This window comes from Acomys russatus, chromosome 28 (genome assembly GCF_903995435.1).
Source record: "Acomys russatus chromosome 28, mAcoRus1.1, whole genome shotgun sequence".
Taxonomy (NCBI): Eukaryota; Metazoa; Chordata; class Mammalia; order Rodentia; family Muridae; genus Acomys; species Acomys russatus.
This window is the reverse complement of record NC_067164.1, coordinates 31,509,247-31,527,405: the sequence shown is the minus strand read 5'-3', so window position 1 is coordinate 31,527,405 and position 18,159 is coordinate 31,509,247. Positions and strand designations below refer to the sequence as shown.

At 46.5% G+C, this 18,159-nt stretch overlaps 1 protein-coding gene across 1 annotated transcript in view; it reads right to left on the bottom strand.

Moving 5' to 3' along the window:
• Positions 1-18,159, bottom strand: part of Ppm1h (protein phosphatase, Mg2+/Mn2+ dependent 1H) — a 235,728-nt gene that overhangs the window by 33,043 nt on the left and 184,526 nt on the right. The window contains exons 7-8 of the mRNA XM_051170905.1: positions 4,449-4,512; positions 131-238 (exon numbers count right to left, since the gene is read on the bottom strand). Coding sequence (XP_051026862.1) covers positions 131-238; positions 4,449-4,512 — 172 coding nt within the window. The remainder of the gene's footprint in view (positions 1-130; positions 239-4,448; positions 4,513-18,159) is intronic.

The window sequence follows — 18,159 nt, the reverse complement described above, 5'->3', positions numbered from 1 at the left end:
GCGACACGAGAGACATCAGTACATGTAAGTCATGCTGGCTAATGTTGGGATGTGGGGTGGATTGTCAGGGAAGGAATACTGCACACAGTATTTTATTGTAGAAAATAGAAACAAGAACATCACGTGGTACCTCTGGAGCTGAAGACAGGAATGGTTTAATGTAGATGTTGGAGTCATGAACTTTCAGGTCGTGGTCCCCAAGTCCCCTCGTCACTCCAATAGTTGCCATTACCCGGGCCTGGGAGTATAAGGAGAGAGTTATCAGAAATACACACAGCGACAGTGTCCCGTCCCAATTCCTCTTGCCTATCATTTTATGCCCTTGCCTGTTAACTGTGATAATATCAAGGAAGGGCTCATCAAACCTACTGCCATATCTTAGACTTACTGGGTGGCTCTGTCTGTCCCCAGCTTTGTTTTGTAGAGCCCGGAGTGAAGGGTGGCTGAAAACAAACTAAATGTAATGTGTGTATCATCTATAGCTACGGAAATCAGTTCATACTAAGTCAAGAGCATCTGCCCACCCATTCATCCATGCATGCACCCACAACCCATCCCCCAATGCCCCAGTCCACCCCATCCCCCATCCCCTCACCATCCATCCATCCGTCCAAAACCACTCACTCTACAAGTATTGGCTGGACATTAGCTGCAACCTTAGCAGTATCAGAGGCAATAAAAAGAGATACAGTTTTGGCAGTTCCTGCCTTTGCAGATATCAACTGTTGAGCTTTATGGCTAGAGTGAATAAATCTTTAGCTGCTCCATGATCTGCCTCAATATGCCTACAAATTCTCTCTGGATGGAAAGGAACAAAATGTCACTAATGCGTCTATGCACAGACTTCTGGGCTGTAGCTTCACGATTCCTCTGACCTTGTTTTTAATGGTTTATGGAATTAACATACTGCATTAATATCTACACAGCCAGCTTAAATATCTCATAGATCACCCACTATGTGCATGCACCACATGGGAGGGACATAAGGTACATCTTTACAATGAAGGAACTTGGCAAAAAAGGTTAGAGGCACATATCTAGCTAATATATAATAAAATGGGCTTCAGTTCTGGAAGGGTCATGAGCAATGGAATATGTAAATTTAGAGGAAACAAAAATTCTACTCAGAAGGCCCCATGGAGGAGACAATACTAAATTTGGTGCCAACAGATGGACAGTATCAGATAGGCAGACACAGAGGGATAGGCCTGGTGGCCTAACCAGCAAGAGAGTCCAGTTCAGATACCTGAGCGGGGCTTTCCTCTGTTACTTGAGTAATAAGATTAATACCTCACAGGGGCAAGGATGAAGTAAATAAAAGAAGAAATGCTACAGTTCATGGCAAGAAGGTGAGAAAACCCGAGTATGATCCCCCAGAACCCACACAATGGAGGGGAAAGAACTGACTCCTGCAAGTTGACCCCCAACCTCCACACACTTGCTGCAACTCATAAGTAAATCAATACAAGAAAGAAAGAAAACTGTACTATAATCAACATAGTCTCATCCACCATCCTTGTCCCTGTGGACTTGAGGGAGGCTCAAGTTAGAAGGCAGATAGGGTCATGGTCAAAAGGATGTGGGCGTTCTCCTCTCTCTCTCTCTCTCTCTCTCTCTCTCTCTCTCTCTCTGTATACTACAGGAATGTGTGGAGTTAAAAGACAGCCTGCAAGAATCAGTTTTTCCTTCTACTGTGTGAGTTCCAGGGATCAAACACCCGCCATGAGGATTGGTGGCAGGTGTCTTTACCCAGGGAGCCATCTTCCTGGCTCCCATGACACATTTAAGGTCCAGAGTTAAAGGATAAAAAAAAAAAAAAAGACATGGAATTCGATGCCCAGCGAGCTGTGACCAAACAGACTTCAGAAGTCTTCTCTGCTGGGCCGGGAGGCTGGGTGGGTCTTCTTCTAGCTAAGGAGTGGTCAGTTTGAAATGGGGACATCCCAAGTCCCTCGTGGCCCTTTGCCTTCACCCTGCACTAGCAGCTTCACTGGCTGGAAACAAACACGAGTTTGTGTTTTAGACCAAAGAACGCAATGCCATTGGAAGTGACTGGGTTTGTTTACATGTATACAGGTGGTACCCACAAGGATGCTTAGAAGAATTTCTAGAAATAAAAAAAGTAACAGCTGTGAAAATACACTGACATGCCTGAGCAGGAGTGTGCAAAAAATGAAAAGGGTAGTGGTGGGGGAACCCTTACAGGCCTCCAAGAAACCAAGGAAAACTCAGAGGGGGAGGATGGTGTGCTACTTTCCTCCAGTGGAGTACAGATGTGTGTGTGGTGGCTTTGCACAGCATCCGCTGTAATGGTAGACCCCGCCACACGATCCTCATGGGACTGTTCTCCTCAGCGAGCTGAGTGAGATGCTTTAGGGAACTTTGGTGACACAAACTTTTCAATGAACTGAAATTGTTTAAAGCCCATTGCCGAAGCTGTGGCTACCTGCACAAGATCAAGGCCGCTAAACTTCCGGCATAGGTGTGGGAGGTGCTCTGCAGGCCTCACCCCCTTACAGAGGGTTTAAACGACAGCTGATAGCTTCTGGGGGAGGAGGCTTATTCCTTTTAAAAGCTGGGACTGTTGGTAGATTTCTCATGCTCCAGAGAATGGCCTCACACCATGAACATGAGGGTGGCACTAATTGCATACTATAAAGTGGGTTATTAAAAAAAAAAAGGCATGAAACTTGGGTGGGGGATATGTTGACAACTAGTGGAGAGAAACGGAGCGATGGATATCTTGTTTCCCTGTATACATGTATGAAGTTCTTAAAAAGAAAAACAATTAAACAACAACAACAACAAATCTCACTGCTGAAAGCCTTCTAAAACAGACAGCAGTCCAGTCCCCTGCCCAGGAAGGCACGTGAACATAAGTGCACAGTGTACTTAGTCTTTATACGTGTATCAAGACCAGGGACTTGGAGACAGTGGGCACTGGGCCACACTAGAGACCTTGCGTTGATACCCTTGTGAGTCACTTCTTTTTGATAAATACTACCTAATGTGGACGGACGATTCACTTGAGGACTCTTCCTGATGCGGCCCATGCTGTGCACTTCTAATTGAAACTCTTAGCTCTGAACTGAAGTAAGTTGTGTTCAGAAGATTTGGAAGGTGCCTTGTTTAATTGGGCTCCAAGCTTCGTCATCCCCATGCCAGCCTCCCAACCTCCTTCAATCTGCTAACAGATCTAATAATGTCTACAGTCTTCTTTGAGTTCAATTATGGGAGGGCCAGGGAGCTGTAGGATGGGGGGAGGGGTGGGGTTGAGGTGTGTCCAAACCCTGGAAATCTTATCTTGAGATCCGCAGGAGTAGGACTGCTCAACCCCACCCACACCCCAGCACATGTAGCCCTGCACATACACCCCCAAGGAGGTCCAGGTTAAACTTCCTCTCCCCTTATAAGGTCATGTCCATCAGCATCTGCAATTCTTCCTCATGCAAATGAGGCCTCTCTAGCACCCTGGCCCCAGCCAATGATGTACATTCATCCCCTGCCCCCCCACCCCCCCCCCCCCCCCCCCCCCCCCCCCCCCCCCCCCCCCCCCCCCCCCCCCCCCGCAAAGGTTTAAGTAGCCTTTGTTCCCCCATTAAATGTGCTATCGCACTGAAGCCAGACTCCAGAGAGTCTGTGCTCTTGGTGCTCACAGCCACCTGAAGTCTCTTTCACCCCTGACTGCTCTGCCACCCCTGCTTCCTCTCTCAGAACCCACCGGTCAGGTCATGGGCCCATAGCGCTGTACCGGTCAAGGAAACCCTGATCAGCGTTCAACCACGTGATTCAGCATTTGCTTCTGACTAGGCACTGGGGCTCAATGATGGTTCTGCTCTCTCAGTCTGGACCCTTGATCCTGTAATGTAATTGCAACGGCACTTTGGAGTCCCTTGGTTAGGGCAAGGAGAAAAGCTGAGTTATAAAGTCTCAACTTCAATGGTGGAACGAGGAACACTAGGTAAGAACAGAGAGCCGGAGTCCACTGTCCACTGTGCACACAGGGCCCTGGCGCTGTACTTTGCTGCCTGTGTGGTTCTGCCTGGGCTGTTTTGATCTTGAAGTCCCAGCTGCCTAGTTTACCAAACAGAGGTAACACAGCCAGCTTGACCTGCCTCTGGGCTTGCTGTCAGTTACAACATAGGACGATGTACGTGGAAGAGGTCACATTTAAACCTGTCAAGAGTGACTCAAATGGACAGGGAGAGGGATGTCATTTTCACAGAATTGACTTCCATCTTCTGTGCTCGCTCACTCCCCTCAAATCCTGACACTCTCTGCACCCTTAAGGCAAGAGACCTAAAGAGTGATGGACGTGGAGGTCACTCAGGTTGTCTAGGCTGTAAAATCCCAAACTGCTGAGTGGAGGACATAGCCTGCCACAGGCTTTACAAAGCACGAGAGCGCACAGACACCTCCTCTTCCTCCGGGGGTGAACTTGAGCCTACCTTCTTGCCTTCGCCATATATTAGGGGAAACTTCAAGTCCTCGTCCTCGATGGTTTTGTATGCCCTGTAGGGGGATAAGCAACAATTAAAAAAAAAAAAAAAAAAAAGGTTTGCACTCAATTAGTGACCCTCCGCCCTGACAAGGGCTGCTAGGGACCTTGTTTTCCAAGAGATTCTACCCATCCATAACATTGTCTCTTTGTTTACACAGTTAGTCTCCATTCCCCATACAGAAGTGTGTGTGTGTGTGTGTGTGTGTGTGTGTGTGTGTGTGTGTGTGTGTGCGTGTGCGAGCATGCGTGAAGTTTGGTAAGCCAGGGACTATCAAGTCTTTATATTCTTAAAGAGAGAGAGAAGGATACTTATAACTAGTGAGAAGGGAGGTGGAATTCTGTTCCTAGTGCCTTTGTGACAACGAAGTGATTCAGCCCCTGGACTCTCCTTGCAGTCTGCAAGTATGATGAACACCAGTGCCGGGGTGTGTGTGTGGTGGTGAATGGAGTGTGCAATTCCCGCAAGAGCTAGTTCTCACCTTCAGGGGCTGTTTACACAAAACATCTACTGGGATGATTAGGGGTGGACCGTACAGCACACATCTACCTCAGACTGAGAGTCAAGGCTGGGCAGAAAATTGTTTCAGAATAGCTTTCAGAGGGCCATTCGCCACTCAGAAAGCTACTTTATGCTTCATGGGTTTTATGCCAGACACGAGTGTGTAGATGTCGCCGTCAGTGAAGGAAGCCATGTGTCCCAACTTTACCCACAAGCAAATTTAAAAAAAAAAACACGCAAGCAAACATCAGAGCCAGTTAGCGGCTGTGTCCCTTGGCTAAAGCAGATCTGCCCTTCTTCTTGTCTTTTCCTCATCTATAAGGTGGGGATCAACAATATACAAGTTACAAGGGGCTCAGCACAGAGCCTCTGCTCATTCAGGACCAATTAAGGGCAGCTTAGTCGTACTTAGCAGGTAGTTAATTTTTGGTGTAACATTTTCCCCTTCTGCAAAATGAGGGGATATCACTATTTATTTATTCACCAACCCAGAATGAATATGTGGTGGGGGCCTCAGGACTCCATTACCCAAATAAGGTCAAAAAGTAGGATAGGGTAGGATAGGGTAGGATAGGGTAGGAAAGACATAAAATGCACGGAGAAACCTGTTTATTAAATGGCTTCCAAGGCCTATACTTTAGGTAACTAGAGAGTGAAGGTGAAATCAAATCCATGACTACTCTTGCTATATATAAGGATGGAACCTAAATTAAAAGGCACCGAGAACTAAGGATGGCGAGACGTGGTGACACGTGAGAGAGATGTCGTGCTGGAACTCACCCACTCTTGCTAACCTGAAATTTAAGTCTTTTAAAAAGCATGCACCCTCAAGGTGGGAAGCAAGTACACCCTGTTGTCCAAGAAACCATTTGGACATGCCATTCTTTCCCTGGGTGGAGAATCGGTCAAGATTTTTGCTATCAAGTCCACCAGATTCAACTTTAGCACAGAGTATGTGGATATACTCTCTGGATCCCAGAAGCCTCATCACTCAAACAAGGCAAGTTGATGATAATGTACAGAGCTCAGTCAGTACACACTTGGCACAGCTATGCTCAGAGTTCAGGAAAGCTGCTGTGGTCCCCGGCACGTGATCCCAGAGTAACCCAGAAATTGAATTTTCAAGGAAAAAGAACCATAGTATTTCCTTCCCTTAAGCCTATCAAATTAACACAAAGTGGAAATTAGCCACTTTGATGTTTAACATACTCACATAAACTATCTTAAACACTGTGGTACATGAGCCACTTGGGTGAACAAATAAAGCTATTATTAGACTCTAGCTCCGGTGTAGGGATCAACTGTGCCACGTGGTTCTCAACTCTGGCTGTATAATGAGCCACCTGCAAGGGCTTTGCGACATCCTAAGGCCCAGCCCACATCATGGAGCAATGGAAGCAGAGTCTGGGAAAAAGACTTAGGCATCAAGTGTTTTGCTTTTAAATCTTCCCGGTAACTCCGACGTATAGCTGCATTTGACTGTAGACCAAGCGTCAGCGAGCTCACACTGCAAGTGACTTAAGTCCCTCATCTGTTTGGTTATTGAGACGGGAGACTGCACGGATTCAAGGAGGGGGAAGGAAGTGGGCCAAGGAGGGCTCTCAAATGAGCACGAATGGCCTTCAAGATGCTGCGGGGGGAGGAGGAGACAATCTTAGGGAGGTGAAGTGGTTACAAATCACACCGGGGAATGCCCGGCCTTGATGCCAGCACAGGAGTTTGGCCATGGAAAGAAAGTAGAAGGCAGCAGATCTAGAATTAAGGGCAGGAGAGCACTCCCTAGGGATTGCCTATGAGACTCCACTGGCTTGGGAAGACAGAGAGAAAGCTGTTCTAATTCCACCATTAAGCACAAATCCTCTCAGAACAGAGGCTACCAGCTCTGGAAGACAGGCACACTGCCTTTGGAGTTGCTACTCCTGGACCAAGGCAATGTCAAAGTTCCATGTTATATCGTAGCTTATTAATTTACCCTTAGAATAAAACCCCCAAACAGAGACAAGAACTAGGAGGGTGGCTCAGCTGGCACAGGGACTGCACGAAGCCCCCAAAGCACAGCTGTAATGCCAGCAGCTGGGAGGCAGGAGCAGGTGGATCCTAAGCTCAAAGGGATCAAAAAATCACCCTTGAACATAAGCGCATTGCCAGGCAGCCTAGGCTGCAAGAGACCCTATTTCAAAATGAATAAAAACAAAAATGATGACCTTGGGAAAAGAAAAGAGTTATTCTGTTCCCACTGGTGTTGGTTTTCAACAAAATACGAACCCTTCCTCCTCCTCCAGGGACAAACAAGGATAATCATTGTACTGAGAGAACAGACAACAACACTTTCTCCCACTCACTCTTTCTGGGTACCAAGCTGAGTTCATTATATAAGTGAACTTCTGTGTACCAACAGAAAGTCTTGAATAACAACATAAATGCTTTGGACTAGAGGTGTTGCTTGTTGGGAAAGCTCACGCTCAGCATGAGTGATGCCTGGGTTTGAATCTTGGTAGCAAAAACCAAACAACAAACAAAAACCCCTCAAGAATAAATAAATACCAAGGGGTTCTGCTCAATCTATGGCACCAACCAAGGACAATATGTGCAGTCATGATCAAACCCCTACCCCAGACCCAGCCAAGGGACAGAATATTCTCCACAGTTAAGTGGAGAATGGGGACTGACTTTCACACGAACTCTGGTGCCCTTTATTTGGCCATGTCCCCTTGATGGGGAGGCCCGATGGCACTCGGAGAAGGATAGCAGACTACCAAGAAGAGACTTGATACCCTAGCATCATATTGAGGGCGAGGAGGTCCCCCTCAGTCACAGTCATAGGGAAGGGGAATGGGGTGAAAGCGGGAGGGAGGGAGAAATGGGAGGATGCACGGGATGGGATAGCAATTGAGATGTAATATGAATGGTTTTATTTTTCAATAAAAAAACTAAGAAAGAAAGAGAGAGAGAGAGAGAGAGAGAGAGAGAGAGAGAGAGAGAGAGAGAGAGAGAGAGAAAGAGAATTGAAAACCAGACGGGAGTCTATATAGATTTAGGGCTAAGAGTAATTCCAGCAGATATAATTTACTGGGGCAGATACTAAACTTAGTACTTACATATAGTTTCTAAAAATCTTTTGGAGGCCCCATGATAAGATGGGGAAACAGGGTCAGGGGACTAAGTTGCTTTCCAAAGGTCACACATTAAGTGAATGGCCCTTTACCAGAAAACACTCCAATGAAGTATGCCACCAGTGCTAACCTTTGGAGTGTTTCCCTCGGACCAGCAAATGTTTGATGAGGGAAAGTGGGCGGTGAGGGCAGAACACTTTCTGAGCGGCAAGAGAACAAATCCACTGCCTCGCAGCCAATGAAATGTGTAGGGAGGAAGGGGGTGGTAAATAGTGGAAGTTAGTGTCTGGGGCCTCACACTTGTGTCCGATCCCTGCCCACTGCATCTGCGGCCACAAAAGGCAGCTTATCCCTGCTCTTCAGAGGACAGATACCCGTCAAACCTGCTGGGTAGCTGAAGGCTTCATTCTGATCCTGCCCACTTGCAAGGCGCTGCCTAGTGCTATCCTTCAGCAACCCTCTTTCAGACCATAGCCTTCCTGCTTCTAGCTTGTCCATGGCTCCTGTCTTCCTCACCTGCTGTGTGTGTGTGTGTGTGTGTGTGTGTGTGTGTGTGAGAGAGAGAGAGAGAGAGAGAGAGAGAGAGAGAGAGAGAGAGAGAGGAGAACAGTGGGACTTGAGAGCGCCAAGATACCGAGGTTGCTTTTATCTGATGTTATAACCAAGAGTGTACAGCCATAGGACTAATTCCTTTATTCCAGATTCTAAGATTTGGAAACTTCTGTTTAAATAATTGGATCATTCACCGGCTTTCTATAGAGATTATAGGCAAGCAACCACTTGTTCTAAGACAGCAAAGGTGTCTAAAGGGTATGTGAAAGACTCTTACTCTTACATTGGGTCAATGCCCTTATGAACATTCATAAGATGAGAAATGAACGCAAAACGTTTACAGGGGGCTTATGTTGTTGGCTTTCCCTACCTGTGAAGTGTTACTCTGGGCTGGCCTTGAACTTAGAGAGATCTGTCTGGCCCTGCCTCCAGAGTGCTGGGGCTCAAGATGTGCGCCGCTGCTATGCCTGGCCTGAAACTGTTACTTAAATTTATTTGAGAGTTATATTTCACAGTTTGCTTGCTTTGAGTTTTTTTTTTTTTAAAGACAGGTTCCAGGACAGCCAGGGCTACATAGAGAGACCCTGTCTCAGAAAAACTCAAAGCAAGCAAAGAAGCTTGTGTTGGAGAGCTCTGAAGAGGTCTGGGATGAGCTAGCTCAGCTTCCTCTTCCTGGTTCTATGTTTCACGGGACCTTGGGGACCATACATCCCCACGCATACCACCACTGACTCAACACAGTTGTTAGTCAAACATCACACACGGTGACAAGGGTCTTCTGTGGGCCTTCTGGTCTGTCAGTGGTCTCCAAGTTTGGCATTTCGCTTAGGTGAAAGCACTGGAGATGTGGTCTAATTAAGGATAGAATTATCCTTCGGATCTGGACCCTGTTCTTAAAAGATCAATGAAACTGATATTAGCACTGTGTTCGTGCTTGTGTAGGGTGGCTTTATGGTTGCAGATTGAGACTGTGAATGAAAACAAACAAACAAACAGCAACCTCCCCTGCCAACATTCAAACAAATAGGCTTTGGTCCACAAGGAAAAGATCTTAAAAAGCTTTCTTGCCGCAGTCTCTCGTAGCTCCTTAGGGCCATGGCTGGTTTACTTTGAACAAAGATTCCATTGCCAGTATTAAGTTTACCTAACTCCAGTCTACTGTTCCAAACCTATCAGATTTTGTTTTGGCTTTGTTTTCAGACAGGGTCTCACTATGTAGCCCTGGTTGTCCTAGAATTTACTATGTAGACCAGGCTGGCTTCTAACTCACAGAGATCCCCATGCCTCTGTCTCCAGAGTGCTAGGATTAAAAAAAGCATGTGCTACCACACCGAGCTTAATTTCTTTTAAAAAAATATTATATGCGGTTTATTAAATAAGCATGGGGAGAGAAAGAAAGGGGGAGGGTACCCCAGAGAAAGAGGGGGGAAGAGAGAAAGAGGTAAGGGAAAGAGATAGATAGAGATAGATAGATAGATAGAGATAGAGATAGAGAGAGAGAGAGAGAGATAGAGATAGAGAGAGAGAGAGAGAGAGAGAGAGAGAGAGAGAGAGAGAGAGAGAGATATTGGGCAGGTGGGCCACAAGGAAGGTCTCTAATTTTTTTTCTTCTAAAGGCTTATTTATTTATGCATTTTATGCATACGTGTACTTGGTCTGCATAAAAGACTACACTCCAGAAGGGGTCACCGGATCTCATTATAGACACTTGTGAGACACAGTGCAGTGGCTGGAAATTGAACCCAGGACAGCTGAAAGAACAGCCGCTGCTGTGAGCCACTAACCCATCTCTCCAGCCCCTCCTTTCCCTTTTTAATGCAAACAATAGACGGGGAGGCGGGTGAGCAGAATCTGTAGAGTCCCCAGCCAAGGGTGGACAACCAGGTAGTCTTAGAATTACAACTGAATAATCAGTGGCTGAGAAAGCACTGAGCCGGGAGACCTATTTCTGTTCCCTTAGCCCTGGGATTTGAAACAAACGTTCTAGGGATTGAACTTGGGTCCTTGTGCTTGCAAAGCACAAACTCTACAACTGAGCTACCTCCTGGTCCTCTACTGTGACCTCCTGAGCTCGCGCTGGACGTCATCCGTCATCCACTGAGTACATCCTGCAGCCTCCCCTTTCTCCTAAGTGATGACCTTTCTCTAAAAAGAGGGGCAGAGAAATTGCTTGGTTCCCAAACTGACTTCTTTAGCAGGACTTCAAAGTCATTTAAAAAGAACAGGATCCCTTCTGGAGGGCCCGGAGGACTGTTTTCCTTTGGGGATGGCATAATCTGGACAGTCGCCTTGTGATCTCCAGTGACACACACCAGTGAGTCACATTCTTCCACTGACCTCTCGACATCTTCTTGGACGTCTCTCTCTTCCCTTGAAGTTCCTTCCTCTTGGATGCACTTCCTTCCTGCCACTGTGGTGAGCTACAGCACACCCGGCCCGCAGTCAGGGCTTTGGGAGGCACACAGCAATCCTCACGTCGACCAGCTCCATGAACTTGGAAAAGTACCTGAAATGCCCGAACTTGCTTCTTCAGCTGGATGTTTGATAGGAATATTTGCAAGGGCCAAATGCTAATATGCCCTTCATGAAGCAGGAGGTAAGGTCAGTAGAAGCCCACTTTCTTCTCAACAGAGAGGTGGAGCTAAGCAACTGGCCACCAGAGGCAGCAAATGTCCACAGAGACACCATCTTGCTAAGCAACCCAACCACCCCAACTTAAGCCCTTTCTGCTTTCAACCAGTGATATACAAGCCCGCATCCACCTTTACCCAAACAAGCCCAGGACTCAGAAAGATCTAATCAGCAATCTAAGGGGAGAATTGCTGGGCTACTTTCTCCTGATGGAAGTGCATTGCCTCTCCAGGAGGGAGGAGAAGGCCACAGGTGGCCTCTTCACACCCAGAGTGCTAGCCTGGCACAGCCACTTTTCACCAGGTTGGATGAGTTTGGATGGACAACGGTGGGAAGAACCATCCTGACCTCAGGTCCTTACTGTGGCCTCCCTAGAACAGGGTCTCAACAGGGACTCGCACCCCACAAGGTCCAGGAGGATATACCACCCCAGCTTAGAAGCCCAAATGCCAGGGGTGGCCTCAGAGCTTGGCGACACCCCAATTAAGCAATACTGGAATCTGTCATGGCTCTCCTCTGACTGGCCCATCTCACCTTGCTCTTCTTAGGCCTTCCTGGAAAAAGCAGTATGGGACTGGCAGCTACCTCTTGCTTCTTCTTCTTCTTCTTCTTCTTCTTCTTCTTCTTCTTCTTCTTCTTCTTCTTCTTCTTCTTCTTTTCTCTTTCTCTTCTCTTCTCTTCTTCTTCTCTCTTCTTTTCTTCGCTTCTCTTTCTTTCTCTCTTCTTCTTCTTCTCTTCTTCTTCTCTTCTTCTTCTTCTCTTCCTCTTCCTCCTCCTCCTCCTCCTCCTCCTCCTCTTCTTCTTCTTCTTCTTCTTCTTCTTCTTCTTCCTGCCAGCCATCTGTATTTCCAAAGGCGTCAAACAGGGAGCTTCACCATAAAGTTCCGGAAGTGGAGGCTGCTTCCTGCTCTGTGTGTGTGCGCACGCAGGTGCGTATGTACTCTCACACAAGATTCGGTGTTTAAGTCTTACTGGTACATTTTTCAAATGTCATCTTTAAAGAGGCCCCCAGGCTTCAAAGTGTTACAGAAAATTCTCGGATGGCACCATAAACTTACAAGTGGGTGGGAACGTGGCCCACTAAAAAGATAGGGCCAGACAGTCAGGACACTGAGTCTGAGGCAAAGCTTAATGAGAGTGGGCTCCTGTCAGAGTTGCAGAGGATGGGCCTCTAGGGAGAGTCTGAGGGAAGGGAGAAATATCTGGTACTTGCAAGGAAGCTTAGAGGCTAGTTTTTATGTTTTGGCCAGGTTCAACTTCTCCACCATAGGCTGAGAGCACTGCACGGCAGGACTGAGTTTCTTTCGAATCTATGTTGTGTGCACGCGCGCGTGGCCTGGCACACTCTGTTTGACTCTTGTTTTCCTATACCCATAAGCTCATAGCAAGTTTCAATACATATTTAGTTGTATGGGCTCTGGTAAGGTCAATTTGAGGTTCTCTAAAAAAATATGATCTTTTTCAAATTTTGGTCTTTGGGGGTGTCTTTTATATTAGCCGAAGTCTGTAAGTGTCAAGCCATTTCTTGCATCTCTGTTGGACTCAGGTGCAAACATCTAGTTTGAGCTGTCTGAAAATGACTCATATTTCGTGAGAAACCGAAGAGGGCTGGCAACAGTGTTGCCTAGGTTCCAAGTGGGAAGGTAAACAGCTCCCCCATCTCTGTCCCCTAGAAGGGGAGGCTCCTGGTCTCTCAAGAAAAGCTTCCACAATGGGGTTTGAGGTCCGGTCCTAGAAAGGAAATGTCCCTGGCGACAGCTGACCTCTAGGAGAATCCCCTCTTCTTTCATCCATTAGTGTGCTTGAACCAGAGCATTCCTGGCGCCTAGGGGTGGTAATTGTACCTTTTTGCCTAAAGCAATGGTTCTCAACCTTCCTAATGTTGCGTCCCTTTAATACGGTGCCTCATGGTATGGTGACCCCTCCCCAACCATAAAGTTATTTCTCACTGTAATTTTGCTACTGTTAAGAATCATAATGTACAGGCTGGAGAGATGGCTCAGTGGTTAAGAGCCAGAGGTCCTGAGTTCAATTCCCAGCAACCACACGGTGGCTCACAACCATCTATAATAGGATCTGATGCCCTCTTCTGTAATGTAGATATACAGGAAGACAGAACATAAATAAATAAATCTTTTTTTTTTTTTTTAAAAGAATCATAATGTCTCTGTTTTCTGATGGACACAGGCCACCCCTGTGAAAGGGCCATTTGAGGGGTTGTGATCCACAGGTTGAGAACCACTGTCCTACAGGCTCCCCTTTCTCCCACCAGGCCTGTGTTTTACAGAAAGAGGCAAAAGAAGGGACTGGGGAAATGACACAGTAGGTAAAGTGCTGGTTGTAGGTACCGGTTAGTTTTTGTAACCTTGACACAAAATTACCTGAGAAGAGGGAACTTGAATGGAGAAATCACCTCACCAGATTAGCTGGTGGGCACGTCCATGGGGGCATTTTCTTCAGTAGTTTTGGATGGGGGAGGGCCCAGCCCACTGTGGGTACCGCCCTTAGGTGGGGCTGGGTTGTATAAGAAAGCAGGTTGGGCAAGCCAGTAAGCAGCACTTCTCTCCTCTAGGACTTCTGCTTTGGTCCCTGCCTCCAGGGCCTGTCTTTAGTTCCTGCCCTGACTCCCTTCACGATGAACTCTAATGTGGAAGATGTAATAAAACCCTTTCCACCCCAAGTTCAATTTGTCATGGCTTTATCCAGGCAACAGAAAAGCAACCCAAAATTACTGCACAAAGCTTGAGGACCTGATAGGTGGTGGGGAGGGGGAGGGGGACAAGGCAAGCTTTGGGTACAATGAGAAAATCAGTTCCAAAACGTAAGGTAGAGTATGACATAAACCTCTCCATACATGTGCTGCATGCACGCGCGCGCGCGCGCACACACACACACACACACACACACGAGGGAATACAGCTTTTTTGTTTTTTGTTTTTTAGTCTTACTGGCCAATCTATATTCTCTTGAGAATGTGACTAGATTAGAAGAATGGCTTTGTCCTCTGGGATCGGTGGGATCAATCTTGCTAACTCTGGTAGAAACAGGCACATACTAAGCCAGCGTTTACTTTTATATACAATATAGATAGACATCAGTATTTTCTTTCCATCTGATGCTGCTTGGCTTGTTGAACATGCTTGCCTTGGGGTGCTATCTGGTTTCGCAATCTATGAATGGCTCGCTGCCCACAGTGAGTTCTGATTAAGGAAGCAGAAGCTTCCAGACCAGCAGCTAAGACTTTGAGCAGATAAAAGCCATAGGTGTTGTACTTGTTCCTCCTGCTTGCTGAGAATCTATCTCTAGGCTCTTTCTAGCCCAGGTGCTGGAAGATAGAGCTAATTAAGTAAAGAAAGCAAAGGTCATTTACTGACGCACAGCCCCAAGCGGAGTAGCAGGAAGTCATTGCATAGAAGATGAAAAATGCTTAGAATCTGTTCTTGAAAGCTAGAATCAAGTGCATGTAAAAGAGAACCAGGGCTATTTTGGGACAGATCATTCGGAATGACTCTTAGGGAAATTCCACATTTGGAAATTATTTCTGAGTCATTGCTTTCTTGGTGTGCATTAGCACTTGGCTCAGAGGGCTCTATATTCTGATCAATAGCATTAACTCTCCCCACAGGCCTGAATCACAGATCCTCACTTTTATGAACACGCCAATGGAGAGTGATTTTAGCTTTCACTGGGACCATTTGCTCTGAAACAAACATGAGCTTCATTGACATGGGCCTTTTATGTATGGGATCATGCCAATATATACCAAATCTGATGACCAAAACTGGCTACATAGCCACAAATGGTAGGAAGAAAACAACACAAGAGATTTCTAGTTAGGGAGAAGTTTCCACTGCATAGGCTACAGCCTCCATGCCAGCCCTCACAAGCCTTATGGGGCTCATCTCTTGCCCTGCATCAGGGCACTCATGTCATGGAGTCTTGTAGCTCCTGGGAGAAGCTACACTTGGGGCTACACCAGATGGCGATCTTTCAAGACCTTCTAGGGAAGGGCCTTGGATTGGTAAAACCATACAGGTAGAGCCAAAGCACTCCAGAGAGTGTGTTGGTTCTTTTCCAAGTCTTCTACTGGATCTTAAAGAATCTTGAATATTTCAGATAAGCCTACACATCGTCAACTTCTATTTTAACAGACAAGATGACCCCATGCTAGACTGTAGAACTGTGTAGTGAAACACACTTACCCTTTGCATTTGAAATCACTCTAGTTCATAGGGAAGAGGCAAGGGTCTGGGTGAAGGTGCCTGTCCTCACTGGCAGGAGGAACACACACTCCTGGCTCATACACCAAGATGACCAAACATTAAACAGGACAGGGTACAGAGACAGCAACTGGTTACTTTTCTGCTGTCACCCCACTGCTAACACAACTTATCATACAACTAAACTCTGTGCCAGGCAATGCAAGTCTTTACATATATAATTCTTATAGTGACCTTGTAAAGTAGTTAGGGTTACACAAATAACCTGTTTCTTCATTACAAACAAGAAAATGCATTCACAGGGTTGGGGAGATGGCTCAACGATTGCAGTTCTTATTGAACAAATACGAACACCCAAGTTTGGGTCCCCAGAAGCCCACATAAGGCACAGAGGGAACAGCAGCTGACTTGTAATTCTAGCATTAGAAGATGGAGACCAGGGGCCCAGAGAGCAAGTTTGCTGGAGCCCAGAGCTTTGCTGAGAGACCCTGCCTCAGTGAGTCAGGTGGAAGAATGCCTGGGGATGGTTCCTAACATCAAACTTAGGCTTCCACAGGCATGTGTGTGTACACACGCATGCTTACCCACATACACAGAAAATATGCACACTATGCACAAAACCAAAATGGTTAAGAGAAAAAGAAAATGCAGATCCTAGAAACCTACAAGAAGAACATTATGATAGGCAGATTTTGGGCCCAGGGGTCCCGCTCAAACTATGGCACCAGCCAAGGACAATACAGGCGATAAACTTCAAACCTGACTTTCACATGTACTCTGGTGCGTCATAAATGACTACGTCCCCTGAATGGGGAGACCTGGTGGCACTCAGAGGAAGGATAGCAAGCTACCAAGAAGAGACTTGATACCCTATGAGCATATACAGGGGGAGGAAGTTCCCCTCAGTCACAGTCATAGGGGAGAGGAGTAAGGGGAAAATGGGAGGGAGGGAGGAATGGGAGGATACAAGGGAGGGGATAGCCACTGAGATGTAATATGAATAAATTAATAAAATAAAGTAAAAAAAAAAAAAAAAAGAAAATGCCACCCATACAACTTGGAAAGAGATGTCGATCTTGCTTTCAGGTCTGCCTCAAGTTCACATGTGCTTTACTCTGTGTCCGTGAAGAGCTATGGAGTTGTGTGAGTACCACAAGATGTAAGAGTGTTGAATTGCTAGTTTCCTTTACCAGGTTGAATTACTACGACATTTCTGAAAGTTTCCCCCCATCCTATCGGGTTTTCTCAGTGTTCAGCCACGGAGAAGGTTGAACGCATCAGTCTTAACACTTCTCCCTTTGGCAATACATAGCTGTAGGAAGTCACTGTAGATAGACTTGGGTTTCGTGTGAGGTCTGACTTTCAAATGGTTCCATGAAAAGAAAGCAGAGTATCCAAAGCCTTAAACTTAGGTGCCAGGCTTCCAAAGGGTGATGGAAGGCAAACTACAGGGTTGGGCAAAACAGACAGACATGATGCATGAAATTGTGAAATCAGCTACTTAAAGAGGTACAGGCCCTCACTACTTACCTTGGGTTTTATCCCATGCCTAGAGCCTGGACTGTCAGGATTTTGGGAAAATGCATGGAGACAGGCTTACCTCAACCACTACTGTGCTCCCTTGGCACCTGAGTGTTTGTCAGCACTAGTCTTCCAACCCCCATGACGGCCCCTTCTGAATACAGTCTGTGGCTCACTCTAAGTAGACAATGAGGCTCCTAAGTATAAGCAAGTGGATGGGCAGAGGAAAAGCCCTCCAGTGCCTTAGGAGTCAGAGCCTGTTACAGAACCCCAGCCAGCCACTGGCCCACACTCTTTAATTACTCATATGTGCAGGTAAGTGCTGCCCAAGGTTAATGTCTAAAGACATACAGAATTCACCTTGAATTTATATTTTAAAACGCAGACTCAAAGATTCTTATTCAGAAGGAGGGGTAGAATCAAGAAAGGTTTTATTGCTGTCGCTGTTTGTGTTTTCAGAGGCTGGGAGGTTGAGACAGCTCTGGCTGTCCTGGGACTCACTATGTGGACCAGGCTGGCCTTGAACTCATATTTCTTCTGCCTGCCTCTACCTTCCAAGTGCTGAGATTAAAGACACGCACCAGCATACACAGCTCAAAAGGTTCAATATCACTTCAGACTATAAAATTTTGCTATAGCCCATCTACCAGTTTTGCACAGGACTCTAACATGCATTCATAGGCTCAGCTTCATACTAATGCACCACAAAGTCACAGACTGTTCTCTCTCTGATTCTCCAATGCCCGAATATACCTGATGTACTGAGTGAGTAACAGGTGAACAGACGAACCCACAGAGTGCCTCATTCTTGATTCACGTGGAACAAGGCTGGGCCCTCCATTCCTTTCTGAACCACCTGAGACTCTCCACCATCATCTGCTGGGCAGCATCCAAGGAAGGGATAGCTGAGAAATGACCTACAGTTTGGGGATTAACCAGCCTCCTGAAGTCCATGTGTTAACGGCTCGGTCACCGACGCCATATCCGAGGCGGTGCGGATGTGTGGGAAGGGATTGGACGCAGGAAATCGGGTTTCATCAGCAGGAGGTTAAGGCCTAGTTGGCAGAAGTCAGTCACTGGCAGTTTGTCTGTTTGTTCTTTTAAATAGGTAGAGGCCTCCTT